Below are 18008 nucleotides of genomic sequence, written 5' to 3'. Positions count from 1 at the left end.
TTACACTCCCACTTTTGTTGATACTTAATCTCGTGTTCAATTCTTTGTTTAGAATTGCAATTTACAGATGGGCCAGAAATAGCACATTTATCGTTTGAAAACTGTGGAAGGAAAACTGAAGACTTCTTAGACCTACGCAATTCATCGTCACAACCACTAGCACATCTTTCAGTAGACTCACACTCATCTTTGTCTTTTGCAGTACACTGTCTTTTATTAGAAAAGAAAGAAATTAAAGTTTGTTGTTTCAACATTGTATTTCGGCACTAACAATTCTTTTTATGTTATAAATTGATGAAGATTGCACGTAGTACACTACATAATCACATCACACTTCCATAGTAACCTGTTGACTGACTGTTACAACCTTACAACAGTTTCAACAATGCATTGAATTTTTATACAACAATGAAAGCTTAGATTATACTGGTAGAGCAGCATTGTCAAACGTCCCACTCATGGTGGAATGTACCGCTTCTTTAGGCAAAAATTGTGTATCCCAATTGATACTGTGTAAATCATTGTCAAATGTACGCAAATATTTGGTTTGAGCTTGGGTCTCATCAATTAGGAAAAATCTATATGCCTATTAAATCTTGGAAATATTCCCAGTAATGCAATTAAAAAATTAAAACAATCTTTTATAACGTCAGATGCTACTTTCTATTGCGTAGCAATACCCAGGGACATGTTTTGCGACATCAGGTTTATTTTAAGGACAAATAAAGTATAGATACAAGTGGCGGAAAGAATAAAGTTCACAGCGAGGGTGGGCTGTGTAGCTATCGGATTAGCTTACACGTTAAGCCGATTGGAGGTGCAGTGAGGGAAGACATAAGAGAGGAAAGGCTGACTTATTCCTCAATCGGCATTGCCAACACACCTTGCAATGCTTAGCCTTACCACACACTTACTTATTATATGGCAACTGCTAATTTGTTGATGTTGGCAATAATAATAATAATAATAATAATAACAGAACAATCGACGCTAAGTGTTCCAAACTGAACCGATAAGTAACGAAACCAAACTATAGGGACCCAGCCCCCTCTTATTGTGTTACACATTCATTTTGCTTGTAAAAGCAATCTTCAGCGACTCAGGCCATAGTCTCGCCTGAGCAGCCAGAGACGGTGGTCATGTGTGCATGAGGTGCCTGCTTGAGGGAATGTGTAAGTATTTTACTTTCTTTTCTGAAGAAGGCTTTGGCCCAAAGCTCGGTATTTAACAGCCTTTTCATTGTGCCTGTCTGAAACTCAATGTGTCATCTTTACAATGAGTAGCAATCTAATATTTTCATAACTGTTGATATTCCAACCTGAAATTCCCCTTTGTTTGATTTTACAGAGGTTTTTGTTTCTGATTTCAAGTAAATTCTATAAAACACACAATTTTGGTATTTTTGACGGACTCACATGAATGATTCAGATTGTGTTGAAGGGCATTTGTTTATTTTCTGCTACTGCTCAGTTTTGGTGTTTCTGTTACGAAGGCAGTTCAATAAGTAATGCAACACATTTTTTTTCTCGGCCAATTTTGGTTGAAAAAAACCGGAAATTTCTTGTGGAATATTTTCAAACATTCCCACTTCGTCTCGTATAGTTTCATTGACTTCCGACAGGTGACAGCGCTGCACGGAGCTGTTAAAATGGCGTCTGTAACGGATGTGCGTTGCAAACAACGGGCAATGATCGAGTTTCTTTTGGCGGAAAACCAGGGCATCTCAGATATTCATAGGCACTTGCAGAATGTCTACGGTGATCTGGCAGTGGACAAAAGCACGGTGAGTCGTTGGGCAAAGCGTGTGTCATCATCGCCGCAAGGTCAATCAAGGCTGTCTGATCTTCCGCGTGCGGGCCGGCCGTGCACAGCTGTGACTCCTGCAATGGCGGAGCGTGCGAACACACTCGTTCGAGATGATCGACGGATCACCATCAAACAACTCAGTGCTCAACTTGACATTTCTGTTGGTAGTGCTGTCACAATTGTTCACCAGTTGGGATATTCAAAGGTTTGTTCCCGCTGGGTCCCTCGTTGTCTAACCGAACACCATAAAGAGCAAAGGAGAACCATCTGTGCGGAATTGCTTGCTCGTCATGTGGCTGAGGGTGACAATTTCTTGTCAAAGATTGTTACCGGCGATGAAACATGGGTTCATCACTTCGAACCTGAAACAAAACGGCAATCAATGGAGTGGCGCCACACCCACTCCCCTACCAAGAAAAAGTTTAAAGCCATACCCTCAGCCGGTAAAGTCATGGTTACAGTCTTCTGGGACGCTGAAGGGGTTATTCTGTTCGATGTCCTTCCCCATGGTCAAACGATCAACTCTGAAGTGTATTGTGCTATTCTTCAGAAATTGAAGAAACGACTTCAGCGTGTTCGTAGGCACAAAAATCTGAACGAACTTCTCCTTCTTCATGACAACGCAAGACCTCACACAAGTCTTCGCACCCGAGAGGAGCTCACAAAACTTCAGTGGACTGTTCTTCCTCATGCACCCTACAGCCCCGATCTCGCACCGTCGGATTTCCATATGTTTGGCCCAACGAAGGACGCAATCCGTGGGAGGCACTACGCGGATGATGAAGTAGTTATTGATGCAGTACGACGTTGGCTCCGACATCGACCAGTGGAATGGTACCGTGCAGGCATACAGGCCCTCATTTCAAGGTGGTGTAAGGCCGTAGCATTGAATGGAGATTACGTTGAAAAATAGTGTTGTGTAGCTAAAAGATTGGGGAATAATCTGGTGTATTTCAATGCTGAATAAAACAACCCCTGTTTCAAAAAAAAGTGTTGCATTACTTATTGAACTGCCCTCGTATGATCTGCAGTGTAGCCCAAGATCTAGGTTAGGTTGGAGAGTAACAGTCTGGTTGTGAGTTGTCAAAACCAACAAATACAATAATCAGATGTAGGTTGAGGAGACAGAATGACTTCCAGTTCAGCCCAAAGTCTACATGTGGTGTGTCTCAACATCTTACAATACTGGCTACAATCAATAGGTGGTACTTTAAGTTCATTATTAAGTCTATTTCATGGTGCATTGATCCTTCTGATCAGAGCAGATCAGAAATGGGTCGGGCTGTCTCTTGGGTGTTATCTCCTGTCAACCACAGAAAAATTTTACTGAAAGCATATATATTTGTATGGATATTAATTTTTAATTTTCTGAGCTGACTTTGTCATCCTTTAATCACCTCAGATGGCAATCATTGGTGTTAATGCTGCATTTTGTGTTGTCCTAAGAAGTGAATGAGAAATGCCCTAACAGATGATTTTAGCCTGAAAAAGCACTCTTTTTTGCCTGGATAATTTGATTTTACTCCATTGTGTTCCATGTCATGGCCTCCAAACAATTTGATTACAGGGGCCTTGTCCTTGTAGAACATGGAGGAGATGACGTCCAAGCATTTATCACCAGTGGTACAAAATTCCTGAAGTGTGACGGAGATATTAGTTACTTCTAGTACGAAATGTATAGATGGGGTGTAGTGGAGCTGAAAAATGAGTGGTTATTGATTTGAGGGAAGCAAGTGCGTCTTGCAAAAAATTTTCAGTTAACTTTTCTACGAGTTAAAATGTGTAGGACCTTTTTTTATTACTAATGAACTGCAAATACTTGAAAAGACAGCTGCAGATCTGAGAATCTTCTGCCGAGAAATGTGTGTAGAAATGTGTTTTACAGAGAGCGAGAAACTTGGTGTGACTGAGTTATTGCCAAAATCAACAAGGCTATGTTTGGAAGGAGAAAAATTTGGCAGAGGAAATAAAAAAATAAGAAGGTGGGTATTTGGAGAAATGGAAAGATGAACACACAAGTGTTTCTTAAAAGTTGTTCCGAGGCACATAAAAAAGAGTGTCATTAAAGGATACATCCTTCTGGAAACCACAGCAATATCTGATTGTTTTAGGTCATACAAAGGTGTGCATCTCCCAGTTAATCACAAAATGACATTTAAGGATCCTGAAATGAGTTCACAAACTAATAGCATTGCACTTGGTCAGCAACAAGAAGATCGCTTCATGGAAGTAGATGGTGCAAAAAGCATTTCGATATTATTGCCAACATCAACAAATTAGCAGTTGCCATATAATAAGTAAATGTGTGGTAAAGCTAAGCATTGCAAGGTGTGTTGGCAACGCCGATTGTGGAATGTGTGTGACACAGAAGACACAGTCAAAAGGCATTGTATGAAGACTGTGGCAACATCGCACAAGCCCTAGTGTGATGTTTTCTTCTGAATAAAAGTCAGGTGTGATCATCATTTTTATATGTTCTGGCATTCCTTAGATGCTTATTATTATTTTCTTGGAGAAGTGGTCAAACTACATAACTATATAAAAGGTTGTCAGTTTTTATGTCATAAGCATTTCACTTCCTTTTATTTAGGAAGCATCATTAGCGCCTGTAAAACAGACTTTTCATTTCATAAATTCAAAGAACTGAAACAAGTGTAGCATAAAAATTAACCCTTTTTTTTAGTCGCATAGACAGACCACATGTACAAGCATATAATAACAATAACACTTGTGTTAATTCATTTATTATGTGTTTGTGTGTATTCGTGTTATTCTGCGAACTAAACCAGCATTGTTATTGGCTATACATATCAGCTTTTGAGCCATCTCAGCTTCTCATCATCATTCACAGTAGGCATTACCAACATACACGTCGATGTACCCACACCGACGGCCCTTTGTAAACTTTTAACCAGCTTTCCACAGTGTATCGGCTATCTCTTAAAACAGACTATGAGGAAGAAAACAAACCACACTGCATTTTCTTCCTTGCAGTCCATTTTAACAGAAGACCTGTACATTGTTGCATAAAAAATATGTAATATACATTTCTCCGAATGTTCTTTAGAGTCTTCTGTAAAAATGTGAAGTATATCAGTCAAGAACTCTGTGCTTTTTGCTAACAATGTTTCTTCTTTACATATTGGTACAGATATAGAGGGTGCAACTGAATTCCCTTTACACACTTTGAGGATGATTTCCTTACACAAAAACCAGAGAAAATGTACAGTAAATGGAGGCTCTAAATTCCACATTTTAAGAGTTATGAGTACTTGCTAATCTTAGCTACTGCAAAAGACATCTCGTCTATTGAACAAGTGCTCATACCTATTAATGTATGCACTTTATAGAGTCCACATTTGTTTGACATCATTTTCTTGTTTTGGTGTAAGGAACTTGTCCTCAAAGTCTGCACACGATATATATACACTAAAGGCAACACACCATTAATTGGCAACCTTGTGAAGAGAGTTCGATTAATATTTGCATGTTTATAATATCTAATCTCTTAATTATGATTGCGTTTCCACTTGAATAAAGTGCTTTTAAAAAACAGCATTCCATGATCTGATTTTTACTTTAGGAAAATGTACAATCAGAAGTATTCTCTCTGATGAGCAAACAATAAGTCAGTCGTTTAATGAACCATGTGTGTTTTTACGTGGTGGGTATAAAAGTTTAAATGTGGCTGCAGAACCATAAACAATGAGCACGATCCATGGTGTCCGGTAGCAATATCAATCTCGGCGTCAGAAGTTCATATATTCATTTATCTGAGAAGACCAATGACAAAGTTCAATAAATTGCTGCAAAATTTCAAGTAAGTGTTGGTACAACTCATTCAAAAGAAACTAAACTACCATAATACTTGTCCAAAGTGGCTTCCCAGAGCTTAGCATTGATCACAAGCAATACAGATATTTCCCATTTGCACCGAGTTCAAAATCATTCCAATGGCTAAGGTGATGCATTTTAGGACGAAATTTTAACCTCTGTTGAAAATTTGATGCATTATTTTGAGCCAGAGGCTCATCAACAAAACATGCAGTGGAAACAACTCAAGTAGTTGGTAAGAAATTCTAAACGCAACCATCTGCTGGTATGGTCTTGTTAACCATCTTTTGGAGTGGCCATGGTCCAAATTTCTGTGATTTTTTGGAGGAACACCCTAAATTACTTGGGCATGACTGGAAACAAAGTCATTCCCACATAGAAGATGAAACGTCCTGGATGGCAGAGGAAAGGCGCGCTACTTCTTCAAGACAACACTTGACCTCACATGGCGCAACTCACGCAGGAAACTATTGGTAAAATGGGTTGGGAGCTCCTATCCCATCCTCTTCATATATTTATCTGTCTGGTCTGATGAAAGAAGCTTTGTACGACATCAAGTATCTTCCGTAACACGATGCACAAATGATTTGTGACAAAAAAATTGTGATTGGCAAAAGCAAATCATTTTGTGTCAAAAACGAAACTACTGTTTTTAGCCACAGTTGCTGATAACTGTTTTACAATGGAAACAATAGAGAGAATTTGTTGTGTTCACATGATTAGAATTTCAAGGCACATCTATGATGACAGATATCATACAGCAAAGTGGAATCCAGGTGGCAATATTGACACAAATTTTTGCATCTGATGGTGTAAAAATATTGTTTAGTGCTATTTTCACATAGGCTTCCTTTTTCTGTCTGGAGCTTTGTGCTGACAAAAGTATTCCCAAACATGTATACTTCATACTCAAGCTCACACACATGAATGATCCACAGATTGGTTGGTTGGTTTAAAAGAGGGGGGAAGGGACCAAACCACAAGGTCATCAGTCCCTTGTTCCGAAGGAAACAATGCCACAAGGGTGAGAATAAGACAATGAGATGTACAACACAAAACAGAATGAAAGGAAAAACCACAACAACGACTGAAGGGCAACAAACACTTAAATGGACAAAAGGGGACAAGAAAACCACAAAGACACAAGAAACAGGTAGAAGAGGTTGAAACAAGAAAGCAGGTTACCATGGCTTGCTAACCGTGAGGATAAAAAGGAAAAGCCAGCCACACCACAGCATCCTAAAACCTCCACCCTGAAAGCACTAGGGTGGAGAAAACACAGGGACAAAGGACATGTGCTAAAACTTCGAGAAAATGACAAAACTCACCGTCACGAATAAAATGTAAAACGAAAGCTGCTGTTGAGGCATTATCACACGACACCAAAGGTAGGGTGCTGGGAAAGTTAAAAGTCCACCGGAGAGCAGCTGAAAGTGGGCAATCCAGCAAGAGGTGGACGACCATTATTTGTGAGCCACAGCAACACCGAGGAGAGTCCTCGTGATGGAGGAGGTAACCATGCATCACCCACGTATGGCCAATGCGGAGCTGACAAGAACCACAGAGTCCTGCAAGAGGCTCTCATGGAGGTCTTCCAAACATTCGTAGTTTCCTTAATGGCACTCAGCTTGTTGTGCGTACTGAAGTTATGCCATTCTGTCTCCCAAAGCCGCAAAACCATGCAGCGTAATACTGAACGCAGGTCAGTTTCAAAGAAGCCGAACTCCATAAGCAGTTTCCGCGTAGCCTGTTTGGCCAGCCTGTCAGCAACTTCATTGCCTGCAATTCCGATGTGATCTGGGGTTCAGACAAAAACCACTGAATGACTGGACCGCTCTAGGGCATAGATGGACTCTTGGATGGTCATTACCACAGGATGACAAGGGTAGCACAGTTCGATAGCTCATATGCTGCACAAGGAGTCAGTACACAGGAGAAATGACTTGCATGGGCATGAGCAGATGTGCTCAAGAGCATGAGATATGGCCACCAGCTCTGCAATGAAAACACTGCAGCCATCTGGGAATGAGTGCTGTTCTATATGTTCTCCATGAACATAGGCAAAGCCAATGTGACCATCAGCCATCGAGCCATCGGTGTAAACCACTTCATAGCCCCGGGACATGTCGAGAATCGAGAGGAAGTGACAGCGGAGAGTCGCAGGGTTAACTGAGTCCTTAGAGCCATGTGAAAGGTCCAGGCGAAGCCCGCGGCCTAGGTGTACATCATTGAGGTGTTCGTGAATGAACCTTAAGTATAGGTGGAAAGGCAATTGTAAGCCCTGACATGGGCCGCCAATGAGGGAGATGAATCACCATGGGCAGGAAAAGGAAATGGTAATTCGGATGCACAGGAGAACCGTGAATGTGTGCAACATAACTGGAGAGCAACTGCGCATGCTTAACCTGAGTTGGAGGGCTTCCGCCCTCCACCAGGACGCTGTTCACCGGACTCCTCGTAAAAGCTCCTGTCATTAGACGAATGCCACAGTGGTGCACTGGGCCGAGTAAATGCAACACTGATTGTGCCGCTGAACCATAAACCAGACTCCCATAGTCAAGGCAGGATTCAACAAGGGCTCTGTAGAGCTGCAGCAGTGTACAGCTATCTGCACCCCAGTTGGTGTTGCTCAGGCAGCGGAAGCCACTGAGGTGCTGCCAACACTTTTGTTTAAGCTGACGAAGATGAGAAAGCCAAGTCAAACGAGTGTCGAAAACCAGAACTAAGAATTGATATGTCTCCACTACTGTGAGTGGATCATCATTAAGGTAAAGTTCTGGTTCCGGAAGAACGGTAAAACGCTGACAGAAATGCACAACACACGTCTACATGGCTGAAAACTGGTAGCCATGGTCTAGAGCCCATGACTGTGCCTTGTGGATGGCTCCATGTAGGCAACACTCAGAAACACCAGTGCTGGAGCAGCATTACGAAATGCAGAAGTTATCTGCTTACAGAGAAGGTGAGAAGAAGGGCCCAGCAGCTGCTGCTAGACCGTTAATGGCCACTAAAAACAGAGGGACACTCAATACAGAGTCCTGTGGGACTCAGTTCTCCTGGATACGTATGGAACTAAGGGAGGCACCAACATGGGACATGGATAGTAGGGAGCAACAGGAAGTTTTGGATAAAAATCGGGAGTGGGACCTGGAGACCCCCCCCCCCCCCCACACACACACACACAAATGTGGAAAGGATATGATGTCGCCAGGTCATGTCATACGCTTTTCGTAAATCAAACAAGATGGCAACCAGGTGTTGGCGTTTGGAAAAAGCTGTTCGGATGGCAGACTCGAGGGACACAAGATCATCAGTGGTAGAGCAAACCTGGTGAAAGCTGCACTGACATGGAGCCAGTAGGCCACTTGACTACAGGACCCAACCCAACTGCTGACACACCATAAATTTCAGCAGCTTAGAAAGAACATTGGTGAGGCTGATGGGCCGATAGCTATCCACATCAAGCGGGTCTTTATCAGGTTTAAGCACTGGAATGATGGTGCTCTCCCGCCACTGTGATGGAAAGATTGCGCCAGATCCGGTTGAAGATGACGAGGAGATGTCACTTGTAGTCAGATGTTTAATCATCTGACTGTGGATCCGATCTGGCCCAGGAGCAGTGTCGGGGCAATGTGCAAGGGCACTGAGGAGCTCCCACTCTATAAATGGTGCATAATGGGGTTCACTGTGGCGTGTAGTGAATGAGAGGAATTTCCTTTCCATCCACTGTCTGAGGGTTCGGAAAGGCTGGGGGGTAGTTCTCCGACGCAGAGACTCGAGCATAGTGCTCAGCAATCACGTTTGGATCAGTAGATAACACGCCTTTGATGTTCGGGTCTGGTACCCAAAAAGATGTCTGATCTTCGTCCAGACTTGGGAAGGTGACGTATGGCACCAAATGGTCGAGACGTATCTCTCCCAACACTCCTGCTTCCGTCTTTTGATAAGCTTGCAAATGTGGGCAAGGAGCTGCTTAAAGGCAATGAGGTATTCCAGGGAAGCTTATGCCACTTTAGAGCTCACAGACATTCCTTAAATGCCTCAGTGACTTCCAGCATCCACCAAGGGACCACCTTTCGCAAGGAGCACCTAAACAGTGAGGGATCGCATTTTCTGCCGCAGTAATGGTTGTTGTAGTCACCTGTTCAACCATCACATCGATGTTACCGCAAACCTGGAGGTCAATGCCCGAATATGTGCCATATGTCATGTGTCACCAATGATGAATTCAGGGGGTGGCCCAGGAGGGAAAGTCCCCCTCCCCGGAAATTGCAAACTCCCCCCCCCCTCTGGCCCATCTGTAAATTGCAATTCTAAACAAAGAATTGAACACGACATTAAGTATCAACAAAAATGGGAGTGTAAGTACAATTGGTTGTACTTTGATCACGAGTGGGGTGGGGCATTCCGCAAATGGTGTGAAATGAATTTAAAAAACGAAATCGAAGCTCTACAGAAAACAGGAGGAGTGTTCATTTCTGTACCTTTCACTAAATTTAGAAAAGCTACCAGAAGCATGGGAAAACTAGAAAAGCACGCCAACTCAGAAAAACATGCAAGAGCTGTTTCACTTGAAAATTGTAGATTACAGGAATTAAATGCTCCAATTCATACACAGATATTTAAACAGAATGAAAATGAAAAAGCTTTAAACGACCAAGCATTGCCATATCTTTAATTTGAAGTCTGTATTTCCTTAGTAAGGAAGAAATACCCCATACAACAAAATATGAACCTCTAATTCTTAAGGTAGTACTAAAAAGTGACATTAATCTTGAAAAGTGGTTAAAATTTCAGAGCAAAAGGTCCACATATCTTAGTAAGTATACTGTGTTTTGTTTTTGACTTGTTTGGGAGAGTCTTCAGACTTTCAAGATGAAACACTTCTCCATGACAAATATTTTTCTTTAACGGCAGACGAATCTACAAATGTTTCCAACCAAAGTGAACTGTCTTTAGTAGTTCGATATGTTGCACCATCTCCATCGTTTGAAGTAAAGGAAAGGTTTTTATGTCTCATTGAGTTGAAAAGCGCTTCAGCTGAATTCATATTTACAGCAACTGATACTGAACTAAAGAAAAGAAAACTTTCTTATGACAGATTATTATCTTGTTCTTTCGACGGTGCTGCTAATTTTAGTGGTTCTGTCTCAGGAGTCAGCGCTCGGTTGCCAGAGAGGAAGGGCCATAAGCTGCCATATATTCACTGTAGAGAACATGTTTTGTCAATTGCTGCCACCAACTCTAGGAATAAACACCCCATTATAAAACACACATTACACGTTGCTAATTAATTTCATGGTTCTTCCAAACGAGAAAATGTTTCGCATGAAATTCAGTTTGCTTTAGAGCAACCTGTTTTAAAAATACTCAAAGCTGTTGACATCTGATGGTTAAGTACCTATCACACAGTTCATGCTATTTTCCTAACCTACAAGTCCATTATAATGGCATGTGAACAAGGACGGTGTGGATTTAACAAGTTTAGCTGGAAGAATTTTGTTAGAAATGATGAATTCCAATTTCATTGTAGGTTTAGTGATTTTAGATGATACGTTAAATGCAGTCTCAAACTTATGTAAAGTTTTGCAGAGACAATCACTTAAAATTTCGCAAATCCCTCTACTTATTTCTGGAACTCTGGAACATTTAAGACACATCGACTGTCTTTGTGACTGCGATGCACATAGTGCAGAAAATGAAACTCTTAATAAAATTAAAAAAACTGCAGGAGAATGCAACAGAAGTTAAAGGTGTGCTATTCACGAACATAGAGGAGAAGATTCAAACTATGAAAAGTGCAACGAAATTTGTTAAAAGTATGATTGATGAAATTGAGCAACGGTTTGATGAGAAGGCAATAAAAGTGATAGAACTAAGTGCAAATCTTGAAAGGTTTACAAAATTTCTAGAGTTTAGTGATAATGATTGTAAAGAACTGTGCTTGATTTTGGGACTTACAAACGTCGACCCTGTTATTGCAGACTTCCATTCTTTTAGGTACGTTGTGAGTAATAAAATAGACGATACGTCTTCTTATATTGCTTCTTTCATTCTGAGAGCCGACATCGGATACGAAGCACTACGGAAACTCGCTGAATGTGTACTGTGCATTCCCATTTCGACTTGCAGTGTGGAAAGGTCATAGTACAATGAACAGAGTGATGACAAAATTAAGGAATACAATGGGTCAGGAAATGCTCCAAGCTTGTGTGAAGATTTCAACTGAAGGGGACAACGAGCCAACAGAAAGTTTTACTGATGACGTCATCAAGAGATATGCTGCAAAAAAGCCTCGACGTATTAGTTTGATGTAAATGTGAGTTTTTTTGCAAGCAATAAAATTGTTTTATTACTAATATAATTAACTTAGGCTTAGCCTAACAGCTTAGTACTTAACCTACATATTACTTAATTCTATATTAGCTATTCATAAAAAATTTTAAATATTAATAGCACTGCTACATCTTTAGGATGCTATCACTTAAATTTTAAGCCTATAACTTTGTCCCCCTGCCCCTGCCAAGCTATATCCCCCCCAAGGGTAAAGTGGCTATATTCATCACTGTGTGCTACACTGAAATGTGTGGGGGAACCTGTATTTAAGAGGCAGCGGTCGAGTTGTGACAGTAAATTTTCGACCTCCCTACCTCGGCCAGTAAGCATGGCGCCACCCCACAAGGGGTTATGCGTGTTAAAATCTCCCAAAAGTAGGAAAGATTTAGGGAGTTGATCAATCAGTGCAGCGTATACGTTCAGGGGCACTGCACCATCTGGAGGAAGATATGCACTGCAGACAGATATTTCCTGCATCATCCTTAATCTGACAGCCACAGCTTTAAGATGGGTTTGAAGGGGCACAGTTTCACTACAAACCGAGGTTAGGACATAAACGCAAACTCCACCTGACACTCAATTATAGTCGCTACGGTTCCTGTATTATCCCTTATAGCTCTCGAGGGGAGGGGTTCCCATTGCCGGGAACCAGGTTTCCTGGAGGGCAATACAGAAAGCAGGTGTAAAGCTTAACAGTTGCCGTAGCTCAGCCAGGCAGTGGAAAAAACCGCTGCAATTCCACTGGAGGATGTCATCATCGTGAGACTGAGAAGGCATGGAACATTCAATGAGGCAGTTTACATCTCAGAGTCACCTGCTGCCACCGACTTAGTTCCTGAGCAGTCTCTATCCATTGTGTCTGAGGGTCCGACGAGATCTAGGTCCTCAGCGGACGCTGGAATCTCCACCCTATCCCCAGATGCAGATGTGGTGTGGGTGCCACCACAATTTCCTTGGTCTTAGGGGGCTTCTTTTTCAACTTTTCTCACTGCTCCTTGGGTTTCTCTGGCTGGGAGAGCTCCACTGATTGAGTCTCCAAGACTGAGGATGATTGTGAAGCCCCACGACCAGCTGCTTTTGGGCACTTCAACCACTGGTGGGTATCATCTTTCCCATTAGCAGAAACCTGGGAAGGGAGTGACCCAAGGGACCCTTCCTGGTGAGAGGAGCCGAAGAAGACTTATGCTTCTCCGGCTGAGAAGTGGGGACTGGTGTCCCCGATGGTTTTGGGGGCAGTGCTCCCAAGGTAGGTGGTGCAGGACCAAAGGGAAGGGGGGGGGGGCATCAATGGGGAAGGCTTTTCTATTAGCCTCAGTGTAGGTCAGTTGGTCCAGAGTCTTGTATTCCAGGATTTTCCTCTCTTTCTGTAAAATCCTGCAGTCTGGTGAGCAAGGTGAATGATGCTCTCTGCAATTGACACAGTTGGGAGGTGGGGCACATGGATTATTGGGATGTGATGGATGTCCACAATCTCAACATGTGACACTGGAAGTACAGTGGGAAGACATATGGCCGAACTTCCAGCACTTAAAGCACAGTATCAGGGGAGGGATATACGGTTTGACATCACAGCGGTACACAATCACCTTGACTTTCTCAGGTAAGGTGTCAATCTCGAAGGCCAAGATGAAGGCACCGGTGGCAACCTGATTATCCCTCGGACCCCAATGGACATGCCACATGAAATGAACACCTAGCTGCTCTAAACTGATGCGCAGCTCATCATCAGACTGCAAAAGAAGGTCCCTGTGGAAGATAATACCCTGGACCATATTTAAGCTCTTATGTGGCATGATGATAACAGAAACCTCTCCCAACTTGTTACAAGCGAGTGAAGTCCGTGACTGGGCAGAGGATGCTGTTTTTAGCAAGGCTGACCCAAATCACATTTTGGACAAGCCCTCCACCTCCCCAAACTTGTCCTCTAAATGAGCTACAAAAAACTGTAGCTTCATCAAAACAAAGTAGTCCCCATCAGTTCTCGTACACACAGTGTACCGGGTGTGAATAATGTTTGCAGCCATCCTTAGCCTGACGTTCCTCCCCTGGTGTGGCCAGGGAGGGGAACGATTTAGGATCATACTTCCTTGCATTGTACTGAGTCTTGGAATACTTAGAGACTGCTGGCATTTGATCCCCAGCAAGTCATGATGTGGTACACTTCATTGCGCGTCATCTGCCCTGATGCCACCCACTGTGACCACAGGCCTTCCCCACTCCAACTGGTGCCACCCAGCCACAGCAAAGGCCACCTGTCAGGATGGCCATTGCTGGGAATCCAAATGCCCCATGGTGACGGGCATCTACTCCTTGGCATACATGGGGAGTTAATGGCGCAGGCATCAGTAGAGCGATCCCTGTGTTGTCAGGGGGCTACAACCAACAGAGTACACAGAGACCCCACCACAACGGACTGGCCACCGTGCTGGATATGAGGTGCAAAGAAGTCCATGGTCATCGTCAGTGCAAAAAGCGACACGGCATAGTGCATGGTAGAAAACATACCCAGGAAGGCATCCTCGCCCAAGTGATGGAGAATGAGCTGGACTGCAGTGAGACAATGAAAAAGTGGGCTGAAGATCTCAGGGCACGATGGACACGATGCACCATGTAAGGCACCCTTCCCCAATTGCCTCGCTCTTTGGTAAAATTTTGAAAAATGGAGGTCAAACCCTACAGGGGTCCATCACATAAAGGACGAAACATGTGAAACTCCTTTTAGTCACCTCTTACGACAGGCAGGAATACCTCGGGCCTATTCTAATCCCTGGACCTGCAGGGGGGAATGATCCACAGACATAAATACTTGACAGCCTGATAATCATGTAACTGTACTTCCTGTCAGATTAAAGCTGTATGCCAGATTGGGATTCGAACAGAGCTCTTTTGTGGGGAACACTCTACCGTTGGTTTGGAAAATAGGAGATGAGGTACTGAAGGACGTAAAGCTGTGAGTATGAGTCACAAGTTGTTTGCAAGAACTCAGTCAGTAGAGCACTTTCCCACAAAAGGCAAATGTCCTGAGTTCGAGTCTCTTTCCGGCACACAGTTCTAATCTGTCAGAAAATTTCATATCTGTCACACCCCCATGTACAGTGAATATTTACTGTGCCATCATACAGCCGTTTAATGAAATCCTAAAAATTGTCTAAGACATCAAAACATCAGTCTACTCTAGTTGAATCTGCTACAATGGAGTACGAAAATATCAACCAAAAAACTAACAATCTACCTTAAGACTGAAAGGATCAATGGTCAATTACTGCTGTTTATGCTATTTTTTGATTGAAATGGAGAAACCTCCCAGGTATATTGAATATTTTGTAAAAAAAGGAGCTTCAATTTTTGACATGTTTCATATTCATTGCTAAAAATTGACCTTTTTCTCTAAAGAATGGTCCATTAAAAACATAATTCCAACAAAATTGTTCTTGTGGCAGATGCACAAAGACTGAAGGAAATTGTTAAATGTAGGAATTTCTTAAATGTAAGTATATTAACAAGTTTAACCTTAAACTATGAACGTTGTGCAGTTCCCCACTTTTTTCATTAATGAAGATTGCCCAAGATGAAAAAATTCATAAGTGACAGATATAAATCCCAGGGCTGACCCAGGATCAAACCTATGACCTTTGATCCTCAGTTTGGCAGTTTACTACTAAGCCATCGAGCAACATATAAACGTGACTGGCTGAAGAAAGAGTGATCACATTTAGTAATACTGCAGAGCCCTTGTAACAAACAATAAGAAGATTGGAGACAAAGAAAACCGTTTACGTACTTTAGCTCTCTCTCGTTCTTTCTTCCTCTCCTTCAAAGTTTTGCGCACAATAGGAGGAGGGCTGGGCGGCGGTCCACGCGGATCCATCGGTGGTCCGGACCTTTCACGTCCGAGACGCCTTGGTGGAGGGGATCGAGCAGGTCGATTCCGTGGTACAGAAAATGAACGTGATCTACAAAAAGAAAATAATATCTGTTTGAAGTCAGTGAAGATACACATTCAGCAACATTAAATACAGATAAAAGTAATAAACTCATTTTTTAATTTTTCTCCTTGTTAGTTTTAGCAATAAAAATTATAGAGAGAGGTGTATTGTAGAGCAGATATCACAAATTTGATAAGTACATTGACATTGAGATGTCTAAAATTTTCTGAATAACTTAACATAGTTGAAGCTGCTGAATTCTTCTCAGGTTATCAGCCGAGTGGTGGCGTCGTCTTGTTGCAACATTTCAATGAGTTTCATACCCATCATGTTCGCCAGAAGATGACAGGTACGAAACTCATTGAAAAGTTGCAACAAGACGCCACCACTCGGCTGATAACTTGAGAAGAATTCATCAGTGAAATACGCCATAAAGACTGCAATCGCATATAGTTGAAGCTTTTGCATTACATGAATCTTCCTCCATAAAACTTGTAAAGAGGATTCTGGCATAAGGAATGAAAGCTATGATTTACATATACACTTACATCTACATCTATAGCCTGCAAACCACCATGAAAGTACATGGTTGAGAGTATGTCCCATTGTACCAGTTATTAGCGTTTCTTCCTGTCCCATTCATGTATGGAGTGTGGCAAGAATGATTGATTGAAGGACTCTGTGCATGCAGTAATTACACTAATCTAGTCCTCATGATCCCCTTGTGAGCGATATTTAGGGGGTTGTTGAATATCCATAGAGTAATCATTTAAAGATGGTTCTTGAAACTTTGCTAATACACTTTCTGACGCCTGTATTCAGGAGTCTGCCAGTTCACTCCTCCAGTATCTCTCTGACACTCTCCCACAGATTACAAAAACCTGTCACCTTCGTGCTGCCCTACTCCGTATACGTTCAAAATCCCCTCATCAGTCGTATCTGGTACGAATACCACACACTTGAGCAATATTCCTCAACCGGCCATACGAGTGATTTTTAAGCAATCTCTTTTGTAGATTAATTGGCCTTTGCCATTATTCTACAAATAAACCAAAGTCTATCACCTGCTTTACCCAAGACTGAACCTACGTAATCATTCTGTTTCATACCCCAACAAAGTGTTACACCCAGGTATTTGTATGGGTTGGCCGACTGCAACAGTGACTCACTGATATTGTCACTCATAGGATACTATATTTTTGCGTTATGTGAAGTGCAAAATTTTACATTTTTCAACATTTAGAGCAAGTTGCCAGTCTCTGCACCATATTGAAATCTTATCAAGACCTGACTGAATTTTTATGCATCTTCTCTCAGATAGTACTTCATTAATGATAATTGCATCATCTGCAAAAAGCCTGATTTTACTATCAATATTGTCTGTAATCTCACACCTCACAGCTGGAGCTCCTTCTAAATCTAATGACAACTCTCCATCCAAGATGACATGCTATGTCCTCCACACCAAGAATTCCTCAGTCCAGTCACAAATTTCGTTTGATATCCCATATGATCATAATTTTGACAATAAGTGTAGGTGTGGTACTGAGTCAAATGGTTTTCAGAAATCAAGAAACACTGCATCTACCTGGTTGCCTTGATCCAAAGCTTTCAGCATGTCATGTGAGAAAAAGTGCGAGTCGGATTTCACATGATCGATGTTTTCAAAAACTATGCTGGTTGGCATTGAGGTCATTCTGTTCAAGATACCTCACCAACTTTGAGCTTAGAATACGTTTTAAGATTCTACAACATAATCAATGTCAAGGATATTGGGTGTTAGTTTTGTGGATCACTTCTACTACTATTCTTCTAGACAGGTGTGACCTGTGCCTTTTTCCAAGAACTGGGCAAGGTTTTTGGTGCAAGGGATCTACAACAGACTACAATTAGAAGACGGGCTAACTCAGCTGCAAATTCATTACAGAACCTGACAATGATTCCAATTGAACTTGAAGCTTTATTCAGTTCTAATGATTTCAGCTGTTTCTCAACACCATTGACACTAATACTTATTTCATTCATCTTTTCAGTGGTGCAAGGATTAAATTGGGGCAATTTTCCTGGGTTTTCCTTTGTAAAGCAACATTTGGAAATGGAGTTAAG

At 42.0% G+C, this 18008-nt stretch overlaps 1 protein-coding gene across 2 annotated transcripts in view; it reads right to left on the bottom strand.

The window, feature by feature from the left end:
• LOC126419164 (splicing factor, arginine/serine-rich 19-like) overlaps window positions 1–18008 on the bottom strand; it is a 176900-nt gene that overhangs the window by 66098 nt on the left and 92794 nt on the right. For both annotated transcript variants that reach the window (XM_050086291.1, XM_050086290.1), the window contains exon 7: window positions 15758–15929. In XM_050086291.1, coding sequence (XP_049942248.1) covers window positions 15758–15929 — 172 coding nt within the window. The remainder of the gene's footprint in view (window positions 1–15757; window positions 15930–18008) is intronic.

The sequence above is a fragment of the Schistocerca serialis genome, chromosome 9 (genome assembly GCF_023864345.2).
Source record: "Schistocerca serialis cubense isolate TAMUIC-IGC-003099 chromosome 9, iqSchSeri2.2, whole genome shotgun sequence".
NCBI lineage: Eukaryota > Metazoa > Arthropoda > Insecta > Orthoptera > Acrididae > Schistocerca > Schistocerca serialis.
The sequence above is the reverse complement of the archived record's forward strand: the minus strand, read 5'-3'. Positions and strand labels throughout refer to the sequence as shown.